Source organism: Giraffa tippelskirchi, chromosome 13, assembly GCF_054371585.1.
Source record: "Giraffa tippelskirchi isolate mGirTip1 chromosome 13, T2T-mGirTip1v1.2.pri, whole genome shotgun sequence".
Taxonomy (NCBI): domain Eukaryota; kingdom Metazoa; phylum Chordata; class Mammalia; order Artiodactyla; family Giraffidae; genus Giraffa; species Giraffa tippelskirchi.
In genome coordinates, this window is record NC_137287.1 from 94,851,961 (window position 1) to 94,869,485 (window position 17,525).

General features: G+C 42.7%; 1 protein-coding gene and 2 long non-coding RNA genes across 3 annotated transcripts in view; 2 read left to right on the top strand and 1 right to left on the bottom strand.

The window, feature by feature from the left end:
- The window catches only part of LOC145532929 (uncharacterized), a 40,309-nt gene that overhangs the window by 3,138 nt on the left and 19,646 nt on the right, over positions 1 to 17,525 (top strand). The gene's annotated exons all lie outside the window — the stretch shown is intronic.
- The window catches only part of TMC2 (transmembrane channel like 2), a 68,558-nt gene continuing 60,208 nt past the window's right edge, over positions 9,176 to 17,525 (bottom strand). Inside the window, exons 16-18 of the mRNA XM_081559013.1 lie at positions 15,182 to 15,260; positions 13,965 to 14,076; positions 9,176 to 10,668 (exon numbers count right to left, since the gene is read on the bottom strand). Coding sequence (XP_081415139.1) covers positions 10,451 to 10,668; positions 13,965 to 14,076; positions 15,182 to 15,260 — 409 coding nt within the window. The 3' untranslated portion in view covers positions 9,176 to 10,450. The remainder of the gene's footprint in view (positions 10,669 to 13,964; positions 14,077 to 15,181; positions 15,261 to 17,525) is intronic.
- Positions 15,203 to 17,414, top strand: LOC145532930 (uncharacterized). Its single transcript, XR_014073715.1, has 4 exons — positions 15,203 to 15,354; positions 15,572 to 15,675; positions 16,557 to 16,781; positions 16,970 to 17,414. It is a non-coding gene; the product is annotated as an uncharacterized LOC145532930 (long non-coding RNA).

Genomic DNA, 17,525 nt, shown 5'->3' on the forward strand with positions numbered 1-17,525 from the left:
TTGGGAAGATCCCCTGGAGAAGAGAATGGCAACCCACTCCTCATGAATGCTCTGTAAGCTTTCCTCTGCTGCATTGACCGTTGCATTGGGTTGAGTGTGGGACCTCTAGAACAGGGGTCAGCAAACCATGACCCTGGGGACCAAACCTGGCTTGTGGCTTACTTTTGTAGGACCTCAGAGCTAAGAATGATTTTCGCATTTTTAAAGGGTTTTAATTTGGGGGTGTGTGTGTGGCAGAGACTATATGTGGCCACAAAGTCTCAAATATTTATTATCTGACAATTTATGCAAAAGGATTGCTAGTCCCTATTCTGAGATCAGACAAGATTGGGCGTTTTCAGGGTCATATGGGTGTCCCTGTTCTTGGAGGTAGGCAGTTTCATCCATGCCATGTTTGGGGAGCATGGCAGAAATGAACAGATAATAATATTTGTAGAAATGAAAAGCTCGTTGAAATTTAAAAGAAATGCATTGACTCATTAGCAAATTAGGCGTGGCTTAAGAGAGTGTTAGTGAACTGGAAGATATAACCAAATAATTTATTGAGAATGCAACAAAGATAAAGAGGTGAAAGAGTGGTTAGGAGATGTGGAATAAGTCTAGCCCAGAAAGCAGGAAGGATATTAGTGAGGGTTCTCTTCAGAGAAAGAGAAGCAATAGAATATAGCTATAGATAAAATGAATGGGGCTTCCCTGGTCACTCAGAATGGGGTAAAGAATTTGCCTGCAGTGCAGGAAACAGTGGGTTTGATCCCTGGAGGATCAAAGGATCGGGAAGATCCCCTGGAGGAGGGCATGGCAACCCACTCCAGTACTGCCTGGAGAATCCCATGGGCAGAGGAGCCTGGCTGGCTACAGTCCATAGGGTCACAAAGAGATGTGACTGAAGTGACTTAGCATGCACGCACATAGATACAGATATAGATAAGAGGAAATTTATTATAGGAAATGGCCCACATGTTTGTGGAAGCCAAGAAGTTCCTCAGTCTGCCATCTGTGGGCAGGAGAACCAGGGAAACTGATGATGTTAATTCAGTTTGAACCCAAAGGCCTGAGAATGGGGTTGAGGGCAGCTGATGTGGTAGGCCCAAGTCTGATACTGAAAGCCTGGGAACCCAGAGTGTCGGAGGGACAGGAGGAAATGGATGTCTCAGCTCAAGCAGAGATAGAACTAGTTTCCCCTTCCTTCACCTTTTTGTTCTATTCTGGTTCTCAGTGGATTGGTTGATGACCATCCGTGTTTGGGAGGGCCATCTGCTTTGCTCAGCTTACCAACCCAGATGCTAATCTCTTCTAGGAACACCCTCACAAACAATTAGAAACTGTTTTACCAGCTATCTGGGCATCCCTCAGTCTAGTTGACAATGTAAAATTAACCATCATCAGGAGGAACAATATTTGAAGAGCTGGTGGATGCAATTTCCCCAGAACTGATGAAAAACATTGAGCCAAAGGTGCAGGAATGCATCTTAAACAGGATAAAAAGAAATCTAGGCTTGTACCCTTGTAACAAACCAGCAAAACACCAAGAACAAAGAGAAGATCTTGAAAGCATATTTTAAATAATTAATTCAAATTTATAACGATCACAAATTGTTCAGGATTTCTACTTTCTTTTTGTTAGTTTTCTAGGAATTTGTTCATTTCATATATTTTGTTGTTAGGCAGTCGTGTCTAACTCTTCGTGACCCCATTGACTGCAGGATGCCAGGCTTCCCTGTCCTTCATTATCTCCCTAGTTTGCTCAAACTCTTGTCCATTGAGTTGGTGATGCCATTCACCGTTTCATCCTCTGTTCCCTTCTCCTGCCTTCAGTCTTTCCTAGCAACAGGGTCTTTTCCAGTGAGTTGGCTCTTTGCATTAGGTGGGTTAAGTATTGGAGCTTTAGTTTCAGCATCAGTCCTTACAATGAATATTCAGGGTTGATTTCCTTTAGGATTGACTGGTTTGATCTCCTTGCTGTCCAAGGGACTCTCAAAAGTCTTCTCTGACAGCACAGTTCAAAAGCATCAATTCTTCAGCACTCAGCCTTTTTAATGGTCCAACTCACATCCATACATGACTATTGGAAAGACCATAGCTTTGAATATATGGACCTTTGTAGGCAAAGTAATGCCTGTGCTTTTTAGTACACTGTCTAGGTTGATCATAGCTTTTCTTTCAAGGAGCAAGCGTCTTAATTTCATGGCTGCAGTCAACCATCTGCAGTGATTTTGGAGCCCAAGAAAAATAAAGCATTTCATCTGTGCTTTCACATTTTTTAATACAGATTTGAATAGATTTTTTTAATGTTTTGTGTAGCATATATAGCTGTGATCTTTTTTATCCTTAATATTTATTTTTACCTCATTTTCATCATTCTCAGAAAAATGTTAATTTTATTTTCCTTTTCAAACATTGAACTTTAGATTCTGTTGGTTCTATTGTATGTTTATTTTCTTTTACTTGTGTTCTTGTATTTATTATTTCCTTTCTTCTACTTGATGGCTTTATTTTGCTGTGTTTTGTTTCTTAATAAGGAAGTTGGTTCTTTGGTTTAAAATTTTCTCCTTCAATATGCATTTCTCTCTAGATACTTCTTTAGCTGTATTCACAAATTTGGCATGCAATAGTTTCATTATAATTCAAATCAAATTTATTCTAGTTTCCATTCAAGGACCCACACTCTGTTTAAGTGGGTATTAAAGGTTGAAGTCCTCCTTGCTTTCCATTGCTGCTTTCTAAACATTATTTCCTCTTTCTCTGAGAAAACCCCCAGCCACCATTACTGCCTGGTAGTATTCAATTTCGTACTGGGAAGGACTGTACTTTTTGGATGAGGAGGCAAGATGCTATTGATCAAAACAGTTTTGGGGTGCTACAAGCTGTTATACTTCCTCATCTCAGTTACTATCCTGATTGTATTGTTCCAGCTTCTGTCAATATCCACCTAGTTCTTTGTTTAAATGCTGGTGTGGCCCTGACAGCGAGGCACAGGGATTCATTTGTAGTCTGCAGACACCTCATAGACAGGAAGCTTGAACTGGTGGGGGTGGTGGGAGGGTGGGTGGAGAAATGAGCCTAAAGCTGCATCTATTCATCTTCTCAGAACCCTAACTAAGTCATGTAATTCAACTGGTCTTTTTTGGGCCCCTGAGAACATAGATAAGTTTTGAGCTAGTGGGCATCTTGAAGACTATATGATCTAACATCTTTTGTGGATGCGGAATCAGCTGTAATGATGTTCAAGAAGCTACAGAATCAGTTTTTCCATTCCTTAGAAGAAAAAAAAGGTTTTTATGTGCCTACTGTACGCCAAGTATCTTTGTAGATGCTGGGGGTACAGTAGTATACAAAGTCAAGTCCCTGCCACTGTGGATTTTACATCCTAGGGGGAGACAGGAAATCAAGTAAATATGTAGTACATACTTGGTACCATAGATGTTGGTACATGTTAAGGAAAGTTGCATTGTTTAGAGTCCCTCAGTGAAGGGGCAACATTTTGAGCAGAGATGTGTAAGGATGATAAAAGCAGTGATAATACTAACCCATGGCCTCTTCTTTCAGAGACTTTACTAGCCATGTGCTAAGATGTAGCAGTGTGGGAGGCTGACCAGGGTTCCTGAGGAAGATTTAAGGGGCAGGAGGTAATTTAGGTATTCATATAAGGATGTGTAGGTCATTTAGAGATGGGGGGTGGAAAGAGAGTTGAAAGCCAATCCAGAGAGAAGAAACTCCTGGAGGTGTAAAAGATTCATCCTGCTTGGTAGTTGGACGAAAGACTGAAGGATCTAACGTGAAAGATCTAGAATGTATGAAGCCTTGAATGAAGACCAGGGTGAGGGGCTTAGGCCTGACGACTCTTACTCTCCACAAAGCAGTGTTTGAGTACAGATTGGTTTCGAGGTGATGTGCAAAACAGATTTCCCACCAAGTTCCAGCTGAGAAAATGGCAGCAGGTCTGAAGGAGGCTACTGGCTTGCCAGGTGTGCTCCAGGCTCAGCTTTAAAAAGCCATGTGGGCCTTTCTTGTCTCTGTGTTCACCCACTGGGAAAGTTAATACACTGCAGCATCTCTTCCTCTTTTATTTAGCCTGGTGTATGGCTCACTGTGTCATTTTGGTGTAAGTAAGCTGGAGTTTTACTCTGAGCAGTGTTAATGGGGAAATGAATGTGCTCAAAGGACTAGGCAGAGCTTCAGGAAAAGAAATTACATGAAACAACCACAGGATGGCGGCACTTAACACTCATTTCCTGAATTTTTCACATCAAATTGCAAAGGCGTCTGGCAATTCCCAGGCCAAATAAACCCTGCAACATTCTTTGGTAACGATTTATACATACTTGCAGCAGTTCTTTACAGAGACACAGAAGCATGGGAAGCCTTCTAGAAAGATCATTTAGGAATACTGGGTAAAAGTTTTAATCAGTCAGTGCTGTTTGTGTTCATGACCTGAGCCTGAGGACGTTTGATCTTATCCAGGCCTGTGATAGTATCTGTTACTTATTGAGCACTTAGTCTAATGCTTGGCACTTAGTCTTATATGTGTCAGCTTGTTGAATCTTCACAACAGAATCTGGAGGTCCCTGTGTACCTGTCCTTAGGTTAATTCCTGAAATATTTTGATTTATTTCTAGCATCTTATATGCTTTATATTTGTGCTGTTTTTTGTTTCTTTGTCCCCTCTCCTTTTTCTTAGAGGCACTAGTAACCTAAGATCACTTTATTTTTAATTTTTTAGTAACTAATGTATTTTTTCTTTTTTATTGAGGTATGGTTGATTTACAGTGTTGTGTTAGTTTCAGATATACAGCAAAGTGATTCAGTTATATATATATATTTCAGATTGTTTTCCATTAGAGTTTATTAGAAGATGTTGAATATAGTCCCCTGTGCTATACAGTAGATTCTTGTTTATAGCACTGTGTATCTGAAGCTGCAATACTTTGGCCACCTGATGCGAAGAGCCGACTCATTGGAAAAGACCCTGATGCTGGGAAAGATTGAGGGCAGGAGGAGAAGGGGATGACAGAGAATGAGATGGTTGGATGGCATCACTGGTTCAATGGACATGAAACTCCAGGAGATAGTGAAGGACAGAGAAGCCTGGCGTGCTGTAGTCCATGGGGTTGCAAAGAATCAGACATGAGTTAGTGACTGAACAACAACTTATCTGTTAATTGCAAACTTCTAATTTATCCCCCTTCTCTTTTGGTAATTATAAATTTGTTTTCTGTGTCTGTGAGTCTTGTTTTGTAAAGAGGTTCATTTGCATAATTTTAAGATTTCACATATAAATGATATCATATGATACTTGTCTTTCTCTGTCTTAGTGTGATAATCTCTAGGTCCATCCATGTTACTGCAAATGGCATTATTTCATTTTTTATGGCTGAGTAGTATTCTATCACATATATAGATAGATAGATAGATGTGTATGTGTGTACTGGCTCCTTGCATTGGGAGCATGGAGTCTTAGCTGTTGGACCACCAGGGAAGTCCCTATCATATCTTTATCCATTTATCTGTTGATAGACCTTTAGGTTGCTTCTGTATCTTGGCTATTGAAAAGTAGTGCTGCTATGAACAGTGAGGTTCATGTACCTTTTGGAATAGAGTTTTTGTCTTTTCTGAATATATGCCCAAGAGTGGGATTGCTTGATCATATGGTAACTCTTTAGTTTTTAAAGGAACCTCTGCATAGTGGCTGCACCAGTTTATATTCCCAGAAATATTTCAGGAGGGTTCCTTTTTCTCTATACCCTCTCCATTATTTATTATTTGTAGACTTTTTGATAATGGTCATTCTGACAAGTGTGAGGTGATACCTCATTGTAATTTTGATTTGCATTTCTCTAATAATTAGTGATGTTGAACATCTTTTCACGTGCCTGTTGGTCATCTGTATGTCATTTTTGGAGAAATGTCTATTTAGGGCTTCTGCTCATTTTTTGGTTAAATAGTTTTTTTCTTTTTTTCTTCTTGATATTGAGCTGTATGAACTGTTTTGGTATTTTGGAAATTTGTTGTTGACTGCATTGTTTGCAAACATTTTCTCCCATTCTGTAGTTTATCTTTTCATTTTGTTTATGGTTTCCCCTGCTATGCAAAAGCTTTTAAGTTTAACTAGGTCCCATTTGCTTATTTCTGCTTTTGTTTGCGTTACTCTAGGAGATGAACCCGAAAAACTGTTGCTATGATTTATGTTAAAGAGTGTTTTGCCTATGCTTTCCTTTAGGAGTTTTATAGTATCTGGTCTTACATTTGGGTCTTTAATCCATTTTGAGTTTATTTTTGTATATGGTGTTAGAGAATGTTGTAGTTTCATTCTTTTACATACAGTGGTCCAGTTTTCCCAGCACCATTTATTGAAGAGGCAGTCTTTTCTCCACTGTGTATTCTTGCCTCCTTTGTTGCAGATTAATTGGCTGTAAGCGCAGGGGCTTCTTCTGGACTTACTGTCCTGTTCCATTGACGTGTGTGTTCGTTTTTGTGCCAGTACCATACTGTTTTGATTATTGTAGCTTTGGAGTATATTCGGAATTCAGGGAGCATGATTCTTCCACCCCTGTTCTTCTTCAAGATTGTTTTGGCTATTCAGGGTCTTTTTGTTTTTTTCCATACACGTTAAAATTTTTTGTTGTTCCAGTTCTGTGAAAAATGCCTCCGGTAATATGATAGAAACTGCACTGAATCTGTAGCTTGTCTTGGGTAGTATGGCCATTTTAACAATATTGATCCTTCCAATCCAAGAACACTGTAGATCTTTCCATATGTTTGTGTCATCTTTAATTTCTTTTCATCAGCATCTTATAATTTTTGGAGTACAGGTTTTTGCCTCTTTAGGTAGGTTTATGCCTAGGCATTTTATTCATTTTGATGTGATTGTAAATAACCTAAGGTCACTTTAAATTAAATTTTCCATTTGAACTTTTTAAATATTTATTTTTTTTGTTTATTTGGCTGGGCTGAGTCTTAGTTGAGGCACATGGGATCTTCAATCTTTGTTTCAGCATATAGGATCTTTATTTGCAGCATGTTGGATCTAGTTCCCCGATCAGGGATCAAACCCAGGCTCCCTGCATTGGGAGCATGGAATCTTAGCCACTGGACCACCAGGGAAGTCCCCTTGAGTTTTTCTGACACACAGCTGGTATGGGGATTTTTGATTCTCTGTGTGAGGGGTGTCTTGAGATATAATTTCTCAAAGGAGACTTTTTGTCTTCCACTTTCTGCTGAGGTCAAAATAGACCAATGTCCCTTTCTGCGTGGCAGGTTTATTCCTTACTGTTCTTTTTACAGCATATGGAACTTTGGTGCCCCAGCTTTGGGTGGGGCTCTACAAAGCATATCTGAATTGAGGGTCACCAGTGTAGTGGATGCTGTTGGAACCCTGCCTAGGTCCCTACTGGCTGGGGCATCACTTCTAGTTTCTGTGAGTATGTGAGTCATGGGGCAATCAGGTGTCCCCTTTGATCTTCAGCAGGAGTGTTTTTACTTATATGCTTCTTTGTATAATGGACCTGTTTATGGACATTAACCATGTAGATGCTTAGAAATGAAAGAATCAGCTTGCAAAAATAGTGTCTGACAGAAAATCGCAGTGTCAGTTTCATTTCCCTCCAGTAAGGAATGTGCAGACAAACTAAGGTAATATCAGTAAGATAACAGTTATATTTCTCTGGATAAACTATTAAATAGACTTGCTAGTTCAATCAGGGTTTCCTGGTGGCTCAGACGGTAAAGTATTTGCCTGCAATGCAGGAGACATGCGTTTGATCCCTGTGTCAGGAAGATCCCCTGGAGAAGGAAATGGCTATCCACTCCAGTGAAAAACAGAGATAGCACTTTGCCAACAAAGGTCTGTATAGTCAAAGCAATGGTTTTTCCAGTAGTTGTGTACGGATGTGAGAGTTGGACCATAATGAAAGCTCTGCGCCTAAGAATTGGTACTTTCAAACTGTGGTGGTCGAGAAGACTCTTGAGAGCCCCTTGGACAGCAAAGAATCAAACCAGTCAATGCTAAAGGAAAACAGCCCTAAATAATCATTGGAAGGACTGATGCTGAAGCTGAAGCTTCAATACTTTGGCCACCTGATGCAAAGAACCAGCTCATTGAAAAGACCCTGATGCTGGGAAAGATTGTGGGCAGGAGGAGAAGGGGGTGACAGAGGATGAGATGGTTGGATGGCATCACCGACTTAATGAACATGAGTTTGAGCAAACTCTGGGAGATAGTGAAGGACAGGGAAGCCTGGCGTGCTGAAGACCATGGGGTCGCAGAGAATGGGGCACCACTTAGTGATGGGACAGCAACAAAATTAAAATCATTCTTAGGTGAATTGAGGAAGGAAAGAAAGGAAAGAGGGAAGGAAGGAAGGGTGCTCTTCAGGCTTGATGATCCCTAGGCTGAGTAGTGAAGCTTTAAGTTGGAATGAGCTGGAAGATCAACCCTGAGAAGGCAGAGATGAAACTCCCCTCACACCATTTTCTAATGAAATGTCCCCGCTGTAAAGTCACACCAGATGAACATTCCACTCTTACCCATACCTTCTTCCACTACCTATCTCCCTTGCATTAGAGATGGCTCATTAGAAGTTTCCTTTTGCTTGATGGTCCCAGGATCCACCATTAACAAATCCACTGATGGATGTCTTTTCAAAAAAGCTTTATTGTTTTCTTGACAGAGATCTGGTAACTATTTGAATTAGGAAACCTGTTAAAATATGTCCAAAAATTCTTTGACCACTCTTCATTCAAGAGCTGGAGCCTAATTTCCATCTCTGAGTGTAAGCTAGACTTACTGACTCTGTTCTAATGAACAGAAACTGGTGGAATCGATAGTGTAACTTTTGAGAACAGGTTATAAGAGGTGTTGTGGCTTCCCCCTTGCTGTCAGATCACTGGGGGGAAGTGAGCTGCTGTGTTGTGAGGACACCCAAGCAGCCCTATGGAGAGGTCAGTGTAGGGAGTAAGCAAGTCTGGATGGCCAGCAAGGAACCAACGCCTCCTGCTAGCAGCCATGAGTGATCCACTTGTGAATGTATCTTGCAGCTCCCGACAAATGTTCTGATGACTGTAGCCCTGCCTCAGATTGTGACTGCAATATGCAGAACCAGAATTTCCTGGGGAAGCCAATCCCAAGTTCTTGATCCACAGAAACTGTGAGATAACAAACGTTTACTGCTTTAAGCTGTTAAGTTTGGGGGATAATTTATTATGTAACAATAGATAACATACATTCCTTCACATAAAGTTATATGTCATCAGAACAGGATAATTTGTATTTGTGGTGGGTGAGTAGGGGTATTGGTCAGCCTTGGAAGCCTGAGGGTAGCCTCTGGGAGTCCTGGCCTGAGACTGACACCCTGCTGATACTTGCCCCATGCTGGCAAGGCCTCCTCAGCGGTCTGGCCTCCAGGGCTGATGCCCCCACAAGACTTCTGCACAGAACCAGGATGGGACACACAGGATGTGATCACCAGAGGCAAGGCTCTGCACTGTACCTTTTGCAGAACTACCCCCCCACCTCCCTGCCAAACCCTTTATAGTAAACAATCATTCCTTTTAGAATTTCATGCATGAGAAAGATTTTTCTGCCCTGAGCAATATTTTGTTTCCTTCACCAGGGCTTCCCTGATGGCTAAGAATGTAAAGAATCCATCTATAATGCAGGAGACCCAGGTTTGATCCCTGGGTCAGGAAGATCCTCTGGAGAAGGAAATGGCAACCCACTTCAGTATTCTTGCCTGCAGAAATCCATGGACAGAGAACCCTGGTGGGCCACAGTCCATGGGGTCTCGAGTCAGACACGACTGAGTGACTAACACTTTCAATTAGGTCAGAGAAACCACCCTGCTCTCTCTTTGCCTTGCTGCCAGGGAGGCTCCAGTGCACTTTTGATGCTTGATAGCATCAGCTCTCCTCCAGCTAGTTTCTGGAGAATCACCATTTTCCCACTCACCAAGGCTGGACTTCATTTTACTTTTATTTTCATTGGCTTCTTGAACCTTTTGTTTACACTGCATCACCCCCTTTGGAAGGAAGTGGTCAGGAATGTATGTCACTCTGCAACCTCTTCCCATTTGGTGGAGCTGGTAGAAACCTGTACCCACATGGGCTCTGTGCAAAAAGTCTATGTTGGTGATCATGGCCCTGCCCCTTCTCCCCGAGTCTGGAGCTGAGGGAATCCACTGTGAGTGCAGGGTCCAGAGCTGCCTGAGCCAGGACTCTGGGATGGGTAGTTAGTGGGGGGAAGGCTCAGCTGTCCTAAGAGGTGGATGAAGCCATTGTCCTCTTTTGGTAGCTAATAAGAGCCTGAGACTGAGTAATCAAATTTCCCACATTCAGTGAGAGTAGAGAACATGCATGTGTATGAGAGAAGAGAGGAAGAAAGAATGATTTGGGGCATGGGGTGAGCTGGTGGGGTCTGAGGATCAGCCCCAGGACCATGCTCCATTAGTCCCAGCTGTCAGTGGGGTGGTCTCCAGGCCCGCTTTCCAGAGGTTGACCTCCAAGGATGATCCTGAGGCTGGGCTTGGCCAGAGTCTGGTCTGACACCAGGGACCCGAGATACAGGGAGGTGCTGGGAGGCAGGCAGCACAGTCTTGTCAGCAGAACTGGAGGCTCCAGGGCCCTGCGCCTTCTGGTCCAAGGTCTGGCTTTGGCTAGCAGAGTGATGTGCAGTCCCTGGGAAATGAACAAGACAAGAAGGAGGATATAGGAGATTTCCCTACAGTGTCCTGGTGTGGAATTGGAGTTCTTGGAAGCTGCCCTGTGCTCTAGGTAGATTCCTATCCTATTTGGTGATGTGAGAATGGTTGGATCACCCTTGGGCACCTAGGGGCACCTTGGCCCAGTCTTGGTATAAACAGCTGTGTTGGAGGAGTATGATCTGCTGGATAGAGAGCTAAGATTTTGAATGCTGGCCTTAGGCTAGACTCTCTGAGCCTGGTTTTGTTGAGAATAAAATTGGAGCTATAATAACAGCTCACAGATGGCTACCAGGGTCAAATATGATGATAGAAAAGGTTGTGGAAACTGGATCAACCCCAGGACAGTGCCCTGCTAATCAGATCCATTTCTGGCTCTTTCACCTACTTGTTTCCCTCCTTTTCCTTAACTCCGAGTTGGGGACAATTACTGGCTTGTTTTTCACCAAACCTAGTTCTAGGACATAGAAATAGACTAAATTTCCGTTGTGGATAGTATTGCCTGTGGCCGAAGTCCAGGCTGTAATGGGCACTGTATCCATGTGTGACCTCTAGGCTCCTCCCACCACAGCCTGATGCAGGTATAGTCACAGGATGAACAGAGCCAGGGTTCCCCACATGACTTCTTGGGAGGAGAGTGGCCATCAAGTGGAAATACCCAATTTGGACTTTATAGAGTGAGAAACTTTTATTGTGTTTGAGCCATTAGCTGTTTTAGGCCTGCTTGTTAGAGCAGTATCATTTTAGTGAGTACTTTAAGAAAGAGAGGGCTTCCCTGGTGGCTCATATGGTAAAGAATCTGCAATGCGGGAGACCCAGGTTCAATCCCTGGATTGGGAAGATTCCCTGGAGAAGGAAATGACAAGAGAAGTTAAATGAAGGCAGCGATAGATGCTGTTTGGAGTTTTCCAGGTGAAAGTTTAACACTCTTCCTCAGTTTCCCCCCACATCCTAGTCCCACTGATGTGTTCTGATAGCCTGTTCATTAAAAAACACTGCAATATTGATTTAATCAGCATAAAATCAAAAGAGATTCAGATCTGTAATAAAAAATTCAGATTTGGAGAGGGGCAAACTTTAGATCAGCAGCCAGGAAAGAAAGTGGGGGAAGGGAGTGGATAAAGGGGTACAGGAACCTTGGGACTCTGGGGCCATGAATGGGCCACTGTCAAACCAATGTTAGTTTCTTGCTTTCTCATGGAAAATGTTTTATAAACCTATTTTTTTCTCTTCCATTGATGTTCAAATACATCCATTCCATTTTTTGTCTTGTTTTTGTTGGTGATATGGCAACATAATGTCACATTTACTCCATTTCCTACCCCTTGTGAAAAAACTTAGGTGAATTTGAACACTTTCTTCAGCTCCATGATAAATACCAACCGCTCGCTCTGCTGCATTTCATCTCTGAAGCAGCCTTTCAAGCTGTGGACAGACTGCAGCTGATCTCACTAAGAGGGCTGTAGCTTTGGAATGCCTTCCATACTTTTTTTTTTAGTAAATTTATTTATTTTAGTTGGGGGCTAATTACTTTACAATATTGTAGTGGTTTTTGCCATACATTGACATGAATCAGCCCTGGGTTTACATGTGTTCCCCTTCCTGAACCCCCTTCCCACCTCCCTCCCCATCCCATCCCTCTGGGTCATCCCATTGCCCCAGCCCTGAGCCCTTGTCTCATGCATCGAACCTGGAATGGTGTTTTGTTTCACATATGATAATATACATGTTTCAATGCTATTCTCTCAGAATGTCCCACCCTCACCTTCTCCCTCAGAGTCCATAAAATTGTTCTATGCATCTGTGTCTCTTATTCTGTCTTGCATATAGGGTTTTCGTTACCATCTTTCAAATTCCATATATATGCATTAGTATTCTGTATTGGTGTTTTTCTTTCTGGCTTACTTCATTCTATAATGGGCTCCAGTTTCATCCATCTCAATAGAACTGATTCAAATATATTTTTAATGGCTGAGTAATATTCCATTGTGTGTATGTACCACAGCTTCCTTATCCATTCATCTGCTGATGGACATCTAGTTTGCTTCCATGTCCTGGCTACCTTCCATACATTTTTGAGACTCACCAGGAATAGGTTTTATATTCACACAGACTTCTTGTCCTCTTTTTGCAACACCCACTTGTTCATGGCTTATTTTAATACCTGTTGCTATTCCAACATCAATGAGCGTTTGCTAGGAATATCCACAAAGGTGCCCTTTTTCCTCCTGACTTGCTTCCACAGTCCCTCTGCACTATTGCATCTGAAGAACTGAGGGCTTTCACCTTCAGGGAAATACTGCTATGGGATTAGATTCTTCTTGGTTCTGTTTCCTGAAGTCTTGCCTATACAATATAAAGGCATCAAATAAATGGTAAGTAATTTCCATACTATAAATTCTAACTAACTCCTAAACTCTCAGCCATTTCTTCTGCATCTCATTCAATTTCCACTTGAAAGGTCAAAATTACTGCATACTGATACTTTAATTTTGATACAGGGACAGTCCTTGGAAAACAAGAACAGCTCAGAGACGGTCTCTTTCAGTTTGCTTTCCTCACTGCTGAAGTAGAGGTGGTCTGTGATTACTCCCCTTTGAAGCTCTGTCACACCTTTGAAATGTGTGTGGCCCTTCCTCACCATGTTATTCTAGCTGTTCTAGTGCTTCTTGTCTTTTAAGAGAATATAAATTGGTTCTGGTGGGAGTAGCAGCGGCTAGATGCAAATGTCCTTATTTCTTCTCTTAAAAAATGCTCAAAACAGCACAGAAAACAAATATCTCCTCCTCAGGGCATCTTAAAGGGATCTGGGTGGGACACCAGGCATGCTCCTACAGTGGTTTAAGTAGCCAGATACTAAGGGGATATGACATGGGAAATGATAGATCTGGAGTGAGATGAAGAAGGCAAAGTCATTTCAGAAATGGAGGAATAACGAAGAACCATCACCATAGAAAATGTGGCAAGAGACTCAGGATAGAAATGAGGGAAACAGCCCTGGAATTTCCCCATTTTACAAACATTCCTCCTCCCACTGGTTCCAGGAAGTCTGTAAAGCACTTCACATGCAAAATCCCACCTCATTTGCACCACCCTGTGAGGTTACCTATGATATACTCTTGCTTCTTGCTTCTATTTGCCCAACTTCATACAGCTAGTTAGTAGTTGTCAGAATTCTGACTTCAGTCCCACATGCATCTGATTTCATAGCATTTGCTCTTTACACTTTACATGTCACCTTGTAAAAAGGAATCTTCGTGAAATAGAATATACCTTCTTTGGTGAGCTGGGTGCCATTTTTGGAGTTGCCTTTATCCGTGTCCTCTGAATCTCTGGCTGTGGCTCTGCCTTTGACAGATTTATGGCTCTTCTCAACTTCACGGAGCTGCAGGGAAAAAAATGAATGGTTGGTCCTGGCCAGGGAAATGGCTGTTTGAGTTTCAGACCCCAGGATGATGAGATCCAGAGGGCAGCCATCTTAAATCACCGGTTCTTGTTCTCACCGCTGGTCGGAGAGGGCACCCAGGACTCAGGTTTGCATAGCATTTGAAAGAACATCTGGCCAGGGGAAGACAGACCCTCAGCCCATCCTGTATTTCAGTGATTTTCTACACCTGGGCAGCAGGACAGTGAGAGTGACAGAAGGGAGTGTGGGTGGGAACTGGCAGTGAGGCTGATGAGATTAGTTCCAGAAAAGAGGGTGAGAAATTAAGGAGGACAGGGCTTAGGGAGGGTTGGGTCCAGCCTTTTCTACATTAAAGAGGTGGGGGTGGGTGTTGCGAGAGCAGGAGAGGAGTAAGGGTGTCACCGGATGTTGAGAGGCTGTGCTAGTGTGGAGGGGACTTAGAGAGGCTCCTTAGGCCATGGGGCACAAGTACTATGTCGTTCTGACAATGCTGTTTTCTTTAGTATTTCTAGTACTCGTTTTAATCAGTAGGAGTTATTGTGGGTACTAGTTTTATTATGTTTGAACACTGGTTTAATCCATTGACTTTTTCCTGTTCTTTAGTAACTGCTCAAAATTTAAGTCATTACTGTTGAAAGAAAGTGAAGTGGTTCAGTCATGTCTGACTCCGTGACCCTATGGACTATAGCCTGCCAGGCTCCTCCATCCATGGGATTTTTCAGGCAAGAATACTGGAGTGGCTTGCCATTTCCTTCTCCATGGTATCGTCCTGACCTAGGGATCGAACCCTGGTCTCCCGCATTGCAGCCAGACTCTTTACCGTCTGAGCCACCAGGGAATCATTACTGTTGGAGTAGAGTAGAAATGTTGAATACAGTACAGTAGAATACTGTATGTATTCCCAAATACCCTCAGAATATAAAAGGGTGTCACTGAATCTCTCAAGGCTGCTTCCTACCATACAGATAACTTGGGGTTTGGTTTAGAAGAAGGCCATTTAAAGAATACAACTGGGCTCAAAAGGTGAATTAGCAAAAGCCAAAAACATAACATTTTTTTTAATGAAAACTCTCGAAAGACTTACCGCTTGGATTTTCTTTCTCAGCTGGGCATTTGCTCGAGAAAGGCTTTTGGAAACTGAGTTCAAGTAGTAGATGGCCAGGCTGCAAGAGAAAAGAATGCTCCAGGGGTACTGAGATCTTGGAAAATGATGAGAGCTGGACCCCTTACCTGAGGAATAATAGCTGACTTCTGGGAGTAGGTGACCTACTTTGCCTTTGGGCAGGGTGGTGGGAAGTCTAACCATCCCAAGTTCCCCACCTAGTATCAAGAAGGTCTTGGATATCCCTGTTCTCTCTATTTTATTGAACACATTTTTAGTTCTCTGAGTGTTTAATAAAGGTTAGCTGGAGGAATCAGTCCTCTTCTTGGAAATCTGAAGAGGCAGGGGAGAAGCAGTGTTTCTTGTCTGCAGGAGCAGCCTGGGTACCAGGCTCTGTGCCATGTGGATCCCACTCCACATCTCCATGGTTTTGATGAAACCCTGTGAAGAAGAAATGATGACTTCCATCTTTAAGGGTCAGTATCCCAAATGCAAAGTTAAGTCATTTGCCCAAGGCCACCTTATCTGTTAGCACTTGTCAGAGGCCACATTTGATGCCAAAGCCCTTTCCACAATCTTCAGATGTGGCGGGAGGAGAGAGAGGTGCTAGGTGCCCTGCTCCAAGTTTGCCTAGAAACACAACTGCATAGACCCTGAAGGCCCTCTCCCCAGGGTACACGGACAGGAATGTCTGTCCTGGACTTGTGGTTTTGAGAGGCCAGCCCCTGCTGGCTGACTGGGTGTCCTTAAAGCTGTAGCCTGGTTTCCCTTTCATAGGACCTGGGATTTGGGGTTATGACCTGGATATACCACTTGAGAGTGAGGGGCCACAAAAGCCTGGGATGCTTCCTGGACTAGGTGCTCTGACAGCTTGTCCTTATCTGTCACTTTTCTTCCTGCATTTCAAGCCTCTGCTGCCCAGCTTGGGTCTTCTGATCCTTGCTCTGGGGCCACCCTGAGCCACTTCAGCAGGGTCCAAGAGCTCTCTTGCAGGCAGAAGGGAGGAACTACATTGCCTTTGGCAGAGTATAGGTCAGAGGTGTCCTGTGAGCCTCCTGAAGCAAAGACTTGGAGGACTAGGCGTGATGAGAGGCCAGAGGGAGGACAGGTGAAGGGACCACCATCTATTGGGAAGGTGCCTAGCAGGCTTCGCCCTCTCTCCTAATTCACAGCCCATTTTTTAGGGAGGAACTGGAGATGAGAGAGGTTAAAATGCTCCTGGGTGGCTGTGTTTCTTTTGAGGCTGTTTGCAAGCTTAGTGTTTCCCGGTGCAGCCTGCAAGGTCAGGTTTGGCATTTGGGTTGCAGAATTTCCTCAGGTGGTGGTCACTACCATGTCAACCTTCCCTCACATTCAGACTAGAAGCAGAGGATATCTGAAATCAAGGATGTAAGGAAATATACCTATTTTGGAGAGCAATTCAGCACTGCCTACAAAGATTGAAGAAACACATACCTATGACCCAGCCATTCCACTTCTGGAAGTCTGTTTTAGAGAAAACTCTGTGTACAAGGAGACATGTAAGGAGAACACTTGCGATAGCAGAAAAGTGGAAACAACCTATCTCTATGCAGAGAAATAGGTAAATTATGGTTTATTCATACAACTGACAAAAGCAATTTTCACATATTGAGGTTTGAGGAATCATTCTGGCTTAAAGATGAGTTGACTTGAATTTTATGCTAACCGAAATAGCCTGTTTGTGGCCTATGAAGCATACATTGTACATCTGCTTTTTTTGTTTGTTTGTTTTTTCCTCTTGGCTTATAGGATCTCAGTTCCTGACCAGAGATTCAGCCAGGGCAATCAAAGTCCAGAATGTTAACTACTAGGCCACCAGGGGATTCCTATATCAGCTTTAATTATGAAAGAAAGGGTGCATTGACTAGAAGTAAAGAATGTCCATGTGAAAAATAAAGATTCAGTGTCTCCTTTCTTAGGATTCCAATTCCAGTCCTCCTTCAATGATAAGACTCCTTTCCCAGGTGCCAAGGCCATACTGACTCATTGTGTATGTGCTGATCTATTTCTTTTTTTTTTGAAACCTTGAAGGAATGTATCCCTGATGTGTTTAATGTTCTTTGTTCTGACAAGATATAAAACTGTGCTGGAAACCAGGATTCTCTGGAGCAGCTTCTCAGAGTTATCTAAGAGGCTGTCTTCTGGGATATAGTCTCCAGTTTGGCTCAAATAAAATCCTTTTCTCTTCCTATTATAGATTGCTTATTATTTTGAGACACAATGGAACACAGAAGAGTCATTAAAATGTGTGTTCATGTATCCGCATGAGAAAGTCCCCCAAACATAATGTGAGTGAGGAAAGCTG